The sequence below is a fragment of the Molossus molossus genome, unplaced genomic scaffold (genome assembly GCF_014108415.1).
Source record: "Molossus molossus isolate mMolMol1 unplaced genomic scaffold, mMolMol1.p scaffold_m16_p_10, whole genome shotgun sequence".
NCBI lineage: Eukaryota > Metazoa > Chordata > Mammalia > Chiroptera > Molossidae > Molossus > Molossus molossus.
This window is the reverse complement of record NW_023425345.1, coordinates 91,049,789-91,064,395: the sequence shown is the minus strand read 5'-3', so window position 1 is coordinate 91,064,395 and position 14,607 is coordinate 91,049,789. Positions and strand designations below refer to the sequence as shown.

Here is a 14,607-nt window from a genome sequence, read left to right as displayed (position 1 = left end):
ATTAAAAGCTTTAAAAGTGTCTTTCTTTAGGGAGAACTTTCATGGGCAGAGGGGGACTCCCTCAAGCCCGTTGAAGGGAAATGTGCACAGGATATCTTTATTTCCTCTACAGTGTTTTTAATTCTCCTACAGTGGCATGAGGCCTGTTTATTCCCAAATGGTAAGTTTGGTATTGCTCCATTCCTATGGGTTATCAGATGTTAAAGCTTTTTGGGGCCAGAAATAAAACTAAAATACCGTAGAGGGATGAGCCATATAAGCAGGGGCCAAGTTACCTGTTTCCAAAAAAAAGACTGGAGAGAATTTTAAAAACAACACTCTGCCTTTTGTAAGTCTGTTTTATGTGATCAAAGGAAGACAGCATTTGACTTGTATTCCAGTATCTATCCTGATGGCTGTCCAGCCTCTTTCTCTATAGCAAGGAGGACTTTGGTACTCAGACTCTTAAAGGGACATAATCAGAAGACAATCTCCTTCGTAGAGTTTGTCAGAAGGTCATTTGAACACCAGTTTAAATAGTGAGTCCAAATACTACATTCTTTTACATTAATTGTTAAAAGGGAGAAGTTCTTGGCTAAAGTCAGATAATGAAAAACTGTGTGCTTGAGCTGATAGACATTTGAATGTAAAGAGAGGTAAATGTGTGCTAGGCATCTTTTGCTTCCTGTGTTTTGGTAGCTGGTCAGATAGAGATTCAAGAAGGAATCCTGGGGACACCAATTTCAGAAAGAGGAGACTTGTAGATTTATTATCTTGTCCTGCCATCAAGTCTCACTGGGTGTGAACAGTGTGTGCTACGTGCAGGGCATTTGGTTTACTGGGATGTTGATGTGGCTGTGTCAGTGGGTGTTTCTCAAATAAAAACATTCTCTTTAAAGAAAACATTTTAGAGCTAGAGTTGTCAGAAGTCCAATATTGATAACATTTTTTTTCTAATTTTCAATAATTCTGTCTGAATTAATCAAAATTGCTGAGTCTATTTATGAACTGAAGAAACCCAAAACAGTGATCCGAAAGAATACATGCACCCCTTTGTTCATTGCAGCATTATTTACAATCGCCAAGATTTGGAAGCAGCCCAAGTACCCATCAGTAGATGAGTGGGTTAAAAAGCTCGGGTATATGTACATAATGGAATATTACTCGGCTACAAAAAAAAGAAAATCTTACTTTTTGCAAAAGCATGGATGGACCTGGAGAGTATTGTGTTAAGTGAAATAAGCCAGACAGAGGAAGACAAAACCATATGATCTTCTTATATGTGGAATCTAATGAACAAAAGAAAAAAAGCAAAAGAAACAGACTCACAGATACAAAAAACAGACTGACAGCTGTTAGAGAGCAGGGGGTGGGGGTGGGGTGGAAAAGGTGAAGGAATTAAGGGAAAAACCAACTCCTAGACACAGACAGCAGTGTGGTGATGACCTGAGGGCAGGAGAGGAGGGTGAAGGGGGGGATGAATGGAAGGAGGCTTGGCTGGGTGGGGAACACACAGTAAAAGATACAGATGATGTATTCTGGAATTGTACCCCTGAAACCTATATATTTTATTAACCAGTGTCACCATTAAATTCAATAAATTTTTTTTTCAGTGCTGATATCCTTTTATAACTTTGTTTTCTTGGATTTTCCCCATGCTCCCTCCCCATAATCCCTTTTATTCTCATATTCTGACATGGTTTTATGTAGTAGTACAGAAAGGAAAGGCAAATAGAAGCTGAGATGAATTTTATTTTTCTTTTAAACAGAAGAGAGGAGAACGGTGGGGTTACATACTTATAAATATTTATAAATATAGAGCGATAGGCCAAGTCTTCCAAATAAATAAATAAATATTGCCACATGCTAAAAGATGTAGGGAGTCGTGGCGGCTGCCTTGGCACTGCCAAAGAGAAAACCCCTGATGCGTGATCACTGAGTTTGTGAGAGGATAACCAGTTTTCTACTAAAGCCCCTTGGGAATTTTCCACCTAATTATCAGTATCGGGGAACTTCTAATAGCTTTTATACAGTATAATATCTCCAACAGAAAATGAAAACTATATAAAGAAAATATTTGCCATGCACTGCTCTGTAGTGTTACAGTTGCGCTTCATAAGAGGCACTAGTTCAGCTTAAAACCATTACGCAAAAGCAGTTGTCCAATGTTTCATGAGTAAAAAGAATGGATATTTTTAAGGCTGGGTACATTATAGCAGTGAGGGGAACAAGGTGACTGGGAAGAAGCTGTTGTTTAAATCAACTTCGCTTGTTAATATTCTGTTCTCTGGGTAGCCATTTAAATGGAGGTTGGAGAGTGGGCCCCCCTTGTAGGAAGACCTTCAGGCACCGGGTAAGGCTGGGGTTGAGGACTGAGTGGCCAGCCCACATGTCTGGTGCTCTTTAGCTGTTTGACAAGTGAGGTTTGGTTTTCCTCGGGGTAGTTGGGGCTCCTTGGCCTGAAAGCGGTCTTCATTTAATGCCCCCAGATTTCCCAAGTGGATTAGCACTTAGGCTTGTCAGCCTGGGAGTGTTAGCTCCCCAGCTGCCGCTGCAGGGTGGTAAAGGGATCGTATGAAGAGCTGGCGGTGTGGTGTTTTCCTAACTCCTACCCTGTGGTGCCCTGAGCATTGACGTCACTCCATTCAAAGGGCAGACTGTGCCAGTCTGCTGAGAACCTAGCCCAGAGCAGTCCCATTGTCTCAGTGTGACATTTTTGTCATCCATCCAGAGTGGATTGCCACTCCACTTGGAAGTAGAGGCCTAATGAAAGGCCTGTTAGGAGAGTTTGACTTTATTTCCATTTTGAAATGCAAATCCTAGCGGGCTAGAGTTTCTGGAGCCAATCCCAAGGCCCAGCACGCTAGAGCCAGACAGGGTCAGAGGCCAGGCTGTGTCATGGCCCCTGGGGAGGCAGCGCAGGGGCATTCTTGGCCCTCTGGCTCTGGACGCCTGGAGAGCATGGCAAGGGGTGCCCACCCCCAGGGAGCTTGAGTTTTCCAGCTTGATTCCTGCCTCAGTTCTCCAAGCTTTCTAGTTAAGCTCTGACCAGCTACCACCCGTCTTTTTGACAGCTCATCTCCAGAGATGCTCAAAGAACAAAGGTTTGAGATTAGGATTCCCATAAATTTGTCCAGTTCAGCGGTTAATGCCCTAGGTCAAGGTTGCAAACTCAAGTGCCAACAGAGGTGAGAACATAAATGCAAGGGACAGGGGAGCTGGCCTTGACTTCCTGCATCCCCAAAGCGGTGAGCTCCCTAAGCCGGAGATCTAGTGCTGAACTGGTTAAGAAGAGAGGCATATGGGAGGGAATAAAGGAAGGGGGGGAAACCCCTTCTTTCCTGGTGAAGGGGAAATGTCTAATTTACCTATGGGGCTCCTTCATGCAGAAAGGTGGTTTAGGTAGGGCGAGGAAGGTGGCGAAACTCCCCTTTCTCAGGCCGGGAAGGCAGATTCTCAGGGACTTTCCTGGAGAAGGAAATGGAGAGAAGCGGCTAACCCCACACATCACCCCACCTTCCCTTCCTTGGCGTGGAGGGGGAGCTGGCCCCTTTAACGATAGTGTACTTTTCTGACAGGTGTTGAAAGCATTGTTTTGCAGTATCCCTAGGTAAACTTGGGGAAGGGGCGGCACCTCTCCGCGCCCAGCACCCCCGCGTGTGTGTTTATCCTGTTGCTTTTGATCACCCCAGACGGGTCGTTACTGGACCCCACGCTGTTGTCCTCCGCACTCGGGAGCTCCTGGGAGCAGGAGGCCGGGGCCGGGGTCAGGCGGGGCTTGGGCTTCAGCACGTTCAGCGGGTCGGCCTCTGGGGCCAGGGTCAGGCGGGGCTCGGGCTTCAGCACGTTCAGCGGGTCGGCCCCCGAGTCGTCGTCCTCGGCGCTGCGCGTGTGCCGGCGCTGCGGCCGCGGGGTGTTGAAGTGGAACAGGGGGATCTCGTTCCTCCGGGACAGGAACTGGGAGTAGGGCGGGGGGTTGGTGCCCGGCAGGAAGGCCCGCTTGGCCCGGCCCAGGCTGACGAGGAAGCGGTGCTGGGGCGAGTGGTACACGTCGTAGCCGTTCTCCAGCGTCTGCTGGCTGAACCTGCAGCTCTCGGGGCTGAAGTGATGCTGCAAGGGCAAAGCCACCCAGGTGAGGGCCAGGTGAGCGCGGCCCAGCCCCAGCCCCAGCCCCAGCCCCAGCCCCAGCCCCAGCCCCAGCCCCAGCCCCAGCCCCAGCCCCAGCCCCGCGCGCCTGCAGGCCTGCCTGGAGTCTTGGTAATGGGAGGAGCTCCATCCCTCCCGACAGCTCCATTGGGTAGGTACATTAACCCCTGCTGGGAGACGTGATTTTCCCTAGTGCTTTAAGCACCCAGCACAGCTTCCACCCCAGGGTGGCAACCACAGGGCTTCACAGCCCCTGCCTGAGGTGGACTGGCTGGCATGGCGTGCTCCGGCCAGGGTGCGCAGAGCCGCAGGCTCCTGTGTCCGGTTCCTGGGGGAGGTCTAACTCAAAGGCGTTCTCATCCTTCCCTCCCTCAACCTTTTGAACCCTCTTTTGGCTGAAAGGGGGCTTGGGTCTGTCTCCTTACCTGGAAGAAAGGGGGTGGGCCCTGGCCGGTTTGGCTAAGCCGTTAGTGTCGGCCTCGGACAGGAGAGTCCCGGGTTCGGTTCCCGCTAAGGGCACCTACCTTGGTTGCAGTTTGTCCCCCCCCCCCCCATTGGGGTTGTGTGGGTGGCAGCCCCTGATGTGAGAGGATGTGTTTCTTTCACATGGATTTCTCTCTCTCTCTTCCTCCCCCTCTCCCTCCTGCTCTGTCTGAAGATACATGCAAAAATGTCCTCTGGTGAGGATGAAAAAAAAAAAGGAGGTGGGATGGGGAAGTGAGGGTACTGACATCAGAGAGATAATGTAGTGTGGGAGTTAGGGACATGAACTTTGGCAACAAATGACCTAGGTTTGAGGTCTCACTCTGCCACTAGCCGGTACCGGGTTTTATTGAGTGCCTGCTAGGATCTTCACATATTATTTCATTTAATCCTGAAACGCCATGAAGTAATATTTTACAGATGAGAACGATGTAGATGCCTATATGTGGTCGACAGCTATTTACTTATTTACTTATTATTTATTCATTTAATTTTCTACTTTTCTTCAACAAATATGTATCTGCTCTGGGTCAGATACCATTATAGATGCTGGGACACAGCAGTAAGCGAAACAGAAAGTCATTGCTCTCCCGGAATTTCTAGTGGGTCTGCCTGGGGTAAGGGCTCCTGAGATAAGCAGTCCCACTACTGTACCGTCTACAAATCCTCTGGACTGCGCCTGCAACCTGTAGTTTGGGAAATGCTTTGCTTACCAGTCGGAAGGACAAGCCAGCACAGTTGGGACAGAGATAATTAATTAGAGATCTTTAACTAGGTGGAGCCCCACAGGGCATGTGGTCCACCCTGCTTTAGTTTTTCCATTCGAGGAAACTGAAGTTTGGAGAAATGAGGGGGTTTGCCCACAGTCAAGGAGGTCTAGTAGCAGAGTCAAGAAGACACCTATGGTGTCTCACCCTTTTCAATGCACTTTGTGACATGAATCGGCATGACTAAAGGACCTACGGCTACATGCAAGGTGCTGTGTGAGACACAAACATGGATACTAACAGGCACGTTAGACCACAGCCTAGAGTCGGATCCGGAGCCAAACTGCCTGGGTTTGAACCCCAGGTACAGAAACCTGAGCATTTACTAATTAGACTGAAAAAAGGACTCCGTGGAAACAAATCATCAAGGTATTCTGCAAATGGACTCTTCAAGCTTTTTTTTTTTTTTTTTATCCTCACCTGAGGACATTTTTTCTATTTTTTGTTCAGGTAGAGTGGGAGGGGGAGAGAGGAAGAGAGAGAGAAACATCGATGTGAAAGGGACACATCGAGTGGCTGCTACCCACACGACCAACCAGGGCCGGGGGACAAACTGCAGCTGAGGTACATGCCCTTAGCGGGAACCGAACCCGGGTCTCTCGGGACCTCAGGCCGATGCTCTAACCGCTGAGCCAAACCGGCCAGGGCCAAGCTTTGAACATCTATGTTCTGTCAAAGAAATTAGATCATTTTTTTTTTTTTGCAAGTGGTGACCAGTACAAAAAAGAAACTCACTGATCCAAAAATGTTTCCCCTGAAGTCCATGCAGAGGTATCGCCTACTCATCACACCTGTTATCACCACAAAGCCAGCGTCCTCTGATCTGATCATCAGCGCACCTGTGGAGGAAAGCATTCCGGTCAAATCTTGCTGTACACCCAGGCCCTGCCTTCAGCACCTCTTCTGACTCCTGTACTCCTCCCCTGCCCCGCCCCATTGCCGTGTTCCTCACCCTCTTGCCTAACGGGGAACTCTGAGCTCCTGGCATTCTCCCACGGGTGCCCTACACACAGTTCTCTTCCTGCCTGGACAGCCTTGGCTTTCTCCTTGCCTGGCTAATACTGCTTCATGTTTGCGGTCATGCTCTCCCAAAGCTTCTTTCTGCCTGTGTGATTTTAAAATTTATACCAAGACGTTTTTCCAGGACCCAGCTTGAAATCGAGCATGAGTAGCTGTGGACATGTCACTGGTCCATCAGCCAACACACACCATTAGAACTGTATTAGAAGAACTGTATTAGAATCCGTCTTCTCCTCCCTTCTCTACTTATTGAAGTCATTCATCCTTCAAGGCCAGACTCAGATGTCACTATTTTTTTTGAAAACTTTCCCGAGCTCCCTCATCGTTAGCTGCTCTTTCTTCTCAGTCTGGCAGCGCAAGCCTATGCCTCTATTACAGCGTGCCTTTTATTCACTTGGCTTGAACTAAGTTTACATACCTCGTGTGTCCCCTAGAGGGAGCTACTTAGAACCAGATGCTTTATCTTTCTTTATTGAACGGATGTCAGGGGTGGATGGGATTTTTTTCTTGGCTCTTTGTCGCTGTTCTTTGTCGTTTTCTTACTTGGTGATGTCCCCTCCGGGTGCCATCCCTCATGGTCTTTCAATGCCACTCTCAACAACTAGTCTGAGACAAGAGCCTGAAATCCATCCACACTACCTACACCTTAAATAATTGATACCAGCTTTAAGTATCAATTGATACTTAAAGTATAATTGATACCAGCTTTAAGTGTGACCCCCCTCACCCACCCCCATGGAAACTTGCAATTTTAACAAGTACCAATGCCTAGTTAAAGAAAATCTAGCCCAGTGGTTGAGCATCGACCCATGCACCAGGAGGTGGCCAGTTTGATTCCCAATCAGGGCACATGCCCAGGTTGTAGCCAAATCCCCAGCGGGGGACATGTAGGAGGCAGCAGTCAATGTTCTCTCTCATCGATGTCTCTCTCTCTCTCTCTCTCTCTCTCTCTCCTTCTCCATTCCTATCTCTCTAAAATCAATAAAGAAAATATTTTTTTATTTAATTAATTTATTTTTGTTACAAATGTTTCTCCTTTTCCCCCCACTGATTCCTCCCTCCTCTCCCTCCCCACCCTGTCCCCAGCTTTATTGTCCATGTCCATTGTTCATGCATACATGCATGTAAGTTCTGTGGTTTATCTCTCCCTCACTAACCCCTCTTCTGGGGATTGTCAGTCTGTACCCCACTTCCACATCTCTGGGACTACCCCATTCCTCAGACTGTTATGTTCATTATATTCCACAAATAAGTGAGATCATGTGAAACTTGTCTTTCTCTGTTTGGCTCGTTTCGCTTAGGATGACACTTTCCAGGTCCCTCCATGTCGTCCCAAAGGATAAGAGATCTTTCTTTCTTACAGCTGCATAGTACTCCATTGTGTATATGTACCACAGCTTTTTTATCCATTTGTCTACTGATGGACACTTGGGCTGTTTCCAGATCTTAGCTATTGTAAATAGTGCTGCTACAAACATGGGGGTACATATATTATTTCTGATTGGTGTTTCAGGCTTCTTAGGGTATATTCCTAGAAGTGGGATCACTGAGTAAGAAAAAATTTTTTAAAAAAATTCTAAAGCTTTCTATTTTGTGGCAAGGGTATAATTTAGCAAGAGTTAGGCCCCAAATGCTGTTCATTACCTGATATTTTCCATTGAAAATCATTTCCGTAAGTCTTTGAGACCACTTTCATTTGCCTACCAGAGAATTTCCCCCTGCATCTCATTTGACCTGAACCCCTCGGGGAGGAGCCCAAGTAGGGCTAAAATCCCTCTTTTAGAAATGTCATGTGCCCAGTGAGTGGTGGCGCCTGGTGGGTTGACTTCTCCCCCACCCATGTAGGCTCAATACAAGACCTCCGAGGACAGCAGCAGGCAATACCCGGAGCTGAGCATGGACCCTGATCGGAAGGAGGCAGATCAGGGACAGAGGGAAGGAGGCAGGAGCAAGTCTAGAATGAAGACAAAGGAAGAGGCCAAAGAGGAAAATTAATTTATTTCTGAGTATGACTGAGGGTTAGGCTTGAGGGAAGCTTCTGGAAGTGGAGTGAGGTATGGGAGATACAGAGGATAATTAAATTACTCCATAAATGGATCAAATAGATGGCCAATTTTATGATAAGCCCTGGGAGAAACTTAAGAAACTTGAAGTGAAGTTTCTTGCCTATTGATTTTTTAGTCCAATTGGAAAGAAATTACTTGGAGTAACTGTTTCTGAGTGATTGTGCTCTAAGAGCTTTGCATACTTTAAATGCTAAAAATAACTGTTTTATTGTTAATATTATTAATATTGGCAGTAGTAGCATTCCAATTTAAGTGATACTGAAACTAAGGCAGGATTCAAACTCAGGTCAGTGGCCCTAACATCCTAACATCCTGCCAATCATTACAAGCATCAGGCGACAAAGTCAAGGGCCTCACATGCTGCAGGCCATGGGGAGCCCAAGTCACCCTGTCCCCAAGTAGGTCAGGAAACCAGGGACTGGAGCCCTAATTATGCCACTTACTGACTTTGTAGTCTTGGGTAAGTCATTGCTCTAGCCTGAGCTTCCTCCCTTGTGAAAAGAGAATAACAGCTGTCCTGCTCACTTTGTAGGGTTATAATTAGAATCCAGTGGGATGATGCTTGTAAAAATGACGTGAAAGTGTTGAGCAAATGAAAGGCATTATACAGCATCACTGACCTGCTGTTATGACATCCTGATGTGTGGGGTGACTGTGTGCAGTGTGGATGGTACACCTGCTCCTGGTCTCTGGGGCCAGTCCCAGTAAAAACAGCCCTCAGAGGGACAGAGCAGCTGGCTATGGAGCTTGCTCAGGCTCCAATCAAACCAACACGAGCCAATGGGAAAGCTCAGGAAATGCAAGGAACGCACCGGCTGCGTGAGCCACACCTGTTGGAGTCAGGCAGACTTAATGGACATTTCTATCAGTGACAACGGGTGGTGCATGTGCACTGGAAGGAGCATCGGTTTGGGGTCATGGTATCCTCTAGGTCATTTATTACCTGTGTGACCTTGAGCAAGTTATTTAATTTCCTAAACCTTTGTTTTCTCATATGTAGTAGAATCACTTACCTCATTTGGTTGTCTTGAGGATGTAATGAGATAATATTTTTATGCACTATAAAAGCACTTTCTAAATGCTGGTAATTGTTACATGACCCCTTCACCTGAACCTCTGCTGTTAAAGCAGAAAATGATCCGCTCTGGTCTCGCCTCATAGCCAGTAAATGACAAACACGATGATCTGTGTAAAGTGCTTCGAGCTCCCCAAGAGAAAGATATGGTTTTGAAGAACTGAAGAGCCTGAGGATAATTCACCTTCAAATAAAGAAGATGCCAGTGGGGAAGATGGAAGGAATAAAAATCCCTGGACCTAGGAATTGACATTAACTAGGGGTATGAAGCATCTTTTTTCCTGCTGTTTCCATGAAGTGGGGACAATGGGAAGTGAGAGGGTGGCCTTGTTCGTAGCAGGACAGGACGGACACACCCTGGAGAGGCTCCCTGCCTTCAGCGCCGAGTCCGAGGGCAGGTTATAGAATCTTGTAGGAAGATCATTTCACAATGACCAACCACCCAAAATGGGGTGGGCACTCAACTATTAGTCAAGAGTTTACTAACGCACAGCAATAAAATGAAACCGATTTCACTGGAAATCTATGAAAGTGTTGCTTTACACTCATTAAGGAGGCGATTATAAGTCCTGTTAATTAGTTGTCCTACCTACTTACATGCATCAGTGTTTCCAAATCTTTTCTTCTTGGTAACTTTTCATCTTAGTATATACATTTTTTTGGTAATGCACACGATAACGGATTTGAAGAGTACAAAAGATGACATAAACTAGGAAAAGCATCTCCCTCTCACCACCTTGACCTGAATTCCCATCCCCGGGATTGTGTTGATCTCCAGAGGCACCATGCTCAGCGAGCGTCTATACCTGACAAAGCAAAATCACTTGTCTGTAAATTAAATCTGAAATCACTTCAATCACCATCCACTCTTCTCATTTTAACTCATTCTAACTAGTACTCAGTGCCTTCTTTGAGACACCAGTGGCCATTTGAGGGAAAGTTCTACCATTCGGCTTGCAAGCTCAGCAGGCTGAGCCCCACACACTGGAACATTCAGCCCCCCGCAGCCGGCGCACACCTGTCTACCTTATGTCATGTTCAGCAGGACATGTCTTTGGTGGGGCTCCTTTCAATGAAGGGATTTCGTGATTCTACACAAATTTTATAAGCATTCTCTAGTTGTATGAAGCCCTTTCCATCTATGGGAACCAAAATATCGTACCATAATCCACTCGTGCATTTTAACCGGCCACCACCTTGCGGTGGAAGTGAGGGCAGCCGGCCACGGAGCTGCAGACACTGTTTCCTGAAGTTCGGTACTGAGCTGGGAGACGAGATGAAGTGCCGCACCCACAGAGCTCCGCGTGGTCAGACACACTGTAGGTTCTCTTCGGCACCCACTGGATAAAATGAGCAGCACTTCGGATGCATCAAGTATATCCAGATTTATTTCAGATTTTTGCCATTAGACTCAAACTTGGCTTCCGAGATGTTGACTCCTAAATCCTACCATATCCCTTTGAGTTGTGGAACTTTTCGGGAATTTGAAGACTTTTCCCCCTCCTGGAATCTCCTATCACCATCCACTGAACTCATGAAGAGATTTGAATGATTGGCTTTGCATATATATATATATATATATATATATATATATATATATCTTGCTACCAGGTTTAAGGACCTTTGGTTCTTAGCAGAATTAGTGTCTTGCACACAGCAAGGCCACCAAAAAAACTGCTAAATAATTTAGTACAATATAGGGTGAATCATTATTCCTATACGTTTTCTTTAATTAAAGAGACTGTGATTACTCTTTCAATCCTTTACATGATCTTTATTGAATCAATATGTATTTTTCTGTATCCTTAGAGTCATTTCTACATATTCTCATAAAAGGAAGACCTTGTCTTTTTCAATATGCATCCGCCCTCCCACTTCATCATCTCTTATATAGGCGCACACCACGGGGGCTTGCATATGAATCACACATAACTGATTGACTATGGTGGACTATGACCCAACTTTCCACAAATATAATCTGTAAAAACGTTCCAGCCATCTGATATTGCCAAAGAGTCCCCAACCAGCTCCTTTGCTACCAAGTGGACGTTTTAGCTGCACAGAGAAGAACCAGCACTTCGTGCTAAGCTGGGTGGCTCCGACGCCCCAGTGAACCCGTGGGAAGGATGCAGTCATGGATCGCCGAGTACACGTGTGGGTGCTGATTGGACCCATCAACACAGCACGCCTGAGAGTCCGCCTTGAAATCATTTTTCCTGACAATTTCTATAAGGCCAGAATACAAGGAGCTCAGAGTCAGAAAGAGCCCTCGAGTTCATCTATTCCAAATCGTGGTCGGACACAGCAATCTCCTTCACCACCCCCACTGCTAACCCAGCCCAAAGTTTGTACGCTAAAACTCAGTGTCCATTGACCTCTCTGGCGTTGTCCTCTCAACCTCCTTGCCTTTCTCTCTGCACATTTTTGACTCTGGGCAGGATAAAGGGAATGTGGCTGCTATTGCGGGAAGAAGAATTTTAGTTAAGACAGAAGTTATTCCTGCTGGTAGAAACCAGTAAACACTAATTAGGAAGGTGACAGAATCTTCTCCCAAGGTAAAAAGCGTACATTCGCATGTGCACGCACACACATGCACACACGCACACACACACACACACACTATTAGGTGGATCGTGGGTCTAGCCCAGGGTCTCCCCAAGTCCCCGGTAGGGGGATGGACAGAGCTCCCCCTTCTTCCCAGCCTGCCCCTACTCACTGTAGATGGTCTGGTGGGGTGTGCCATCCACACGGCCGTCCTTGTGGATCTGCAGATGGTAGCTGTTCCTGGCGGTGGCTGTGTACAGGTGGGTCAGGCCACCCCAGCTGGAGCTGAGCAGCGGGGATACATTGGGATAGGCTCTGACTACACAGCACAGGACACAGACCAGGAGCCCGAGGCAGGCCCCTGACATTGCTGCTCTCTGAATGGCTGGCGTGGACTTGGAAACCTGACACTGCCTCCCTGACTCCAGGGCCTTTCTCTCCTTCTTGCTGGGGTATCTGGCGTGAGGATCCCGGGCTGGATTCCCTCCTTTTTTCCTTGGGCTTTTAAAGGGTAGCAGTGTGACATCAATCAGGAAAAACTCCACTGTCCACATCCTCTGTGTTGTAATCAGCTCATTTGAAGTGAGTGCAGAGACCTCGGAGGCTCACGGAAGGCACGTCGGTTACACACACACACACACACACACACACACACCCCTTAATTTCAAGCCAACGCTCCCAAAAGTGAATGATGTGTGGGCAAAAGTTATCTAGGACTCTGTTGACCTGTCCCACTTCCACCAGGAAATGTGAAGGCAGCCAGCGGTTCTGGAAAAAAAAAAAATCCAGCTTCAGTCATGCGGTCAGCAGACTCCTGTGCAATTAATCTTCCAACGAGTCTACTCATTTTGGTTTCCTCGGTCCTTTTAATTCCAATCAACTACATGTCCAGTGCTTTCTCTGTGTACAGCACCAGGTGGGTGTCTCGAAGGAGACAGAAATAATACAGAACACCATCAGGCAAATGGCATCCTCTGAGACCCCCCTCACCCCGTGAAAATACGGGAGCAGGGAGCAGAGGGGCCAAAACCAAGGTTACCCTTTCGGGAAGAGTTCCAAATGGGAAGAAAGAAAGCAAGGCCTCGGGGTCTCTGCTGCTCTGCAGAATGCTGAGGTTTGAGTTCTCGGTTTTCCTGGTTGGACTGTCTAGGGCAACTGAACTGGTGTGATGGTGTCTGCAATAGTGTGGAGACTAACTGAGAGACTCATGAAGACCGGGACACTGCTGGCCGAGCGCAGGGTTCAGAGCCCAGGAAGGTCCCGGGAGCCGAGCGGCAGGGCAGGGTGTCCCCGCAGTTAGTGTCTACTGGGCGCCTGGCTGCTTGGACTGCACCTTCCGTACAGATGCTGCTCACAGATGTGGCCTCTGGGAAGCTACATGGGATGGAGGAGGAGGACCCCAGCACCTGCGGTTTAGCGGGGAGCAAGCTGCTGGAACCCATCGCGGAAAAACACACACAAGGAGGCTGCTGCTTTTCCAGTTCCCCGTTTGCTGAGCACACACCACGTGCAGGCGTCAGGCTAGACACCGTGGCTGATAGAAGAGAGGGCAAAATGTGATCCCTGCCTCGGGAGCTCACAGTCCAGCGGAGGAGGCAGACACACGTAAATAACCACTACACACAATCATGCAGGTGCAGGCAGAAAGAGGGCCCGTTTGTTCTACACCTGCACAGGTTCCTATAGTTCACAGAGCACGTTCACGTGTGCTGGCTCCTTTGCATCTCACGGCAACTCTGGGAGCCAGGCGCACCAGGCACTATCAGCGCTTGATATTATACATGAAGAAATGGAGATCTTGGGGCTCATATGTACAAAGTGACAAAGCATTAAACAAGAGAGATAGGACAAGGTCTTTGGCTTCCTAAGACTGTTTCTCCGATAGTAATAATCACAACGGCGACGGACACGTGTTGAGAGCGTATCAAGTGCTTTGCTTGTAGTAACTCATTGAATCTTCCTAATAAACCTCTGAGGAGATGCTGGTATTTCCTTTATATTGGTAGGAAACTCACGCACGCAGTTTATACAGCTAATACGGGAAGAGGTCAGACTGGAGTCTGGGCAGTCTGACTCCAGACCTCCTGAGCACAAACCCCGCGGCTTTTTGGGGCAAAAGCTGTCAGAGCTCGGGGCTTGGTAAGGAAACGCAAGTAGCAACGTGGCATGTTGCTTCTCTCCAGTGACCCCAAGCCCATCCCCAGGAGGCGTCTCTAAGAGGCAGGGGGCTGCCTTCTCAGGTTAGGTAGGAGATTTAGGACATTTAAATGCTTATGCATAAGACAGTCTTCTTCAACGATGTTCACAGAATGGTTCACAGATATAGTCCCTCATCTTAGCTCATTGGAGAGAGCTAGCTCTCAGAATTGAAATACAAGTTATTCAGGAACATTCGCCGGTTGATAACCCTGCATTTCCTCTTCTGCTTGTGAATGGTACAGAGAGTGGCAGTGTCTGTGGCACACTCGGCAGGCATTGAGACACTTCTCGGTGCAAGGGAGAAGGGAGGAGGGAGGTACAGGATGAA

General features: G+C 47.5%; 1 protein-coding gene across 1 annotated transcript; it reads right to left on the bottom strand.

Annotated features, from left to right (window-relative positions):
- Window positions 1-3,585: 3,585 nt before the first annotated feature.
- FGF23 (fibroblast growth factor 23) lies at window positions 3,586-13,522 on the bottom strand. The gene is made up of 4 exons (XM_036251554.1): window positions 13,436-13,522; window positions 12,253-12,676; window positions 6,111-6,214; window positions 3,586-4,089 (listed from the first exon to the last, which is right to left on the bottom strand). The coding sequence occupies exons 1-4, from the start codon at window positions 13,520-13,522 to the stop codon at window positions 3,586-3,588; spliced, it is 1,119 nt and encodes a 372-aa protein (XP_036107447.1).
- Window positions 13,523-14,607: the final 1,085 nt, after the last annotated feature.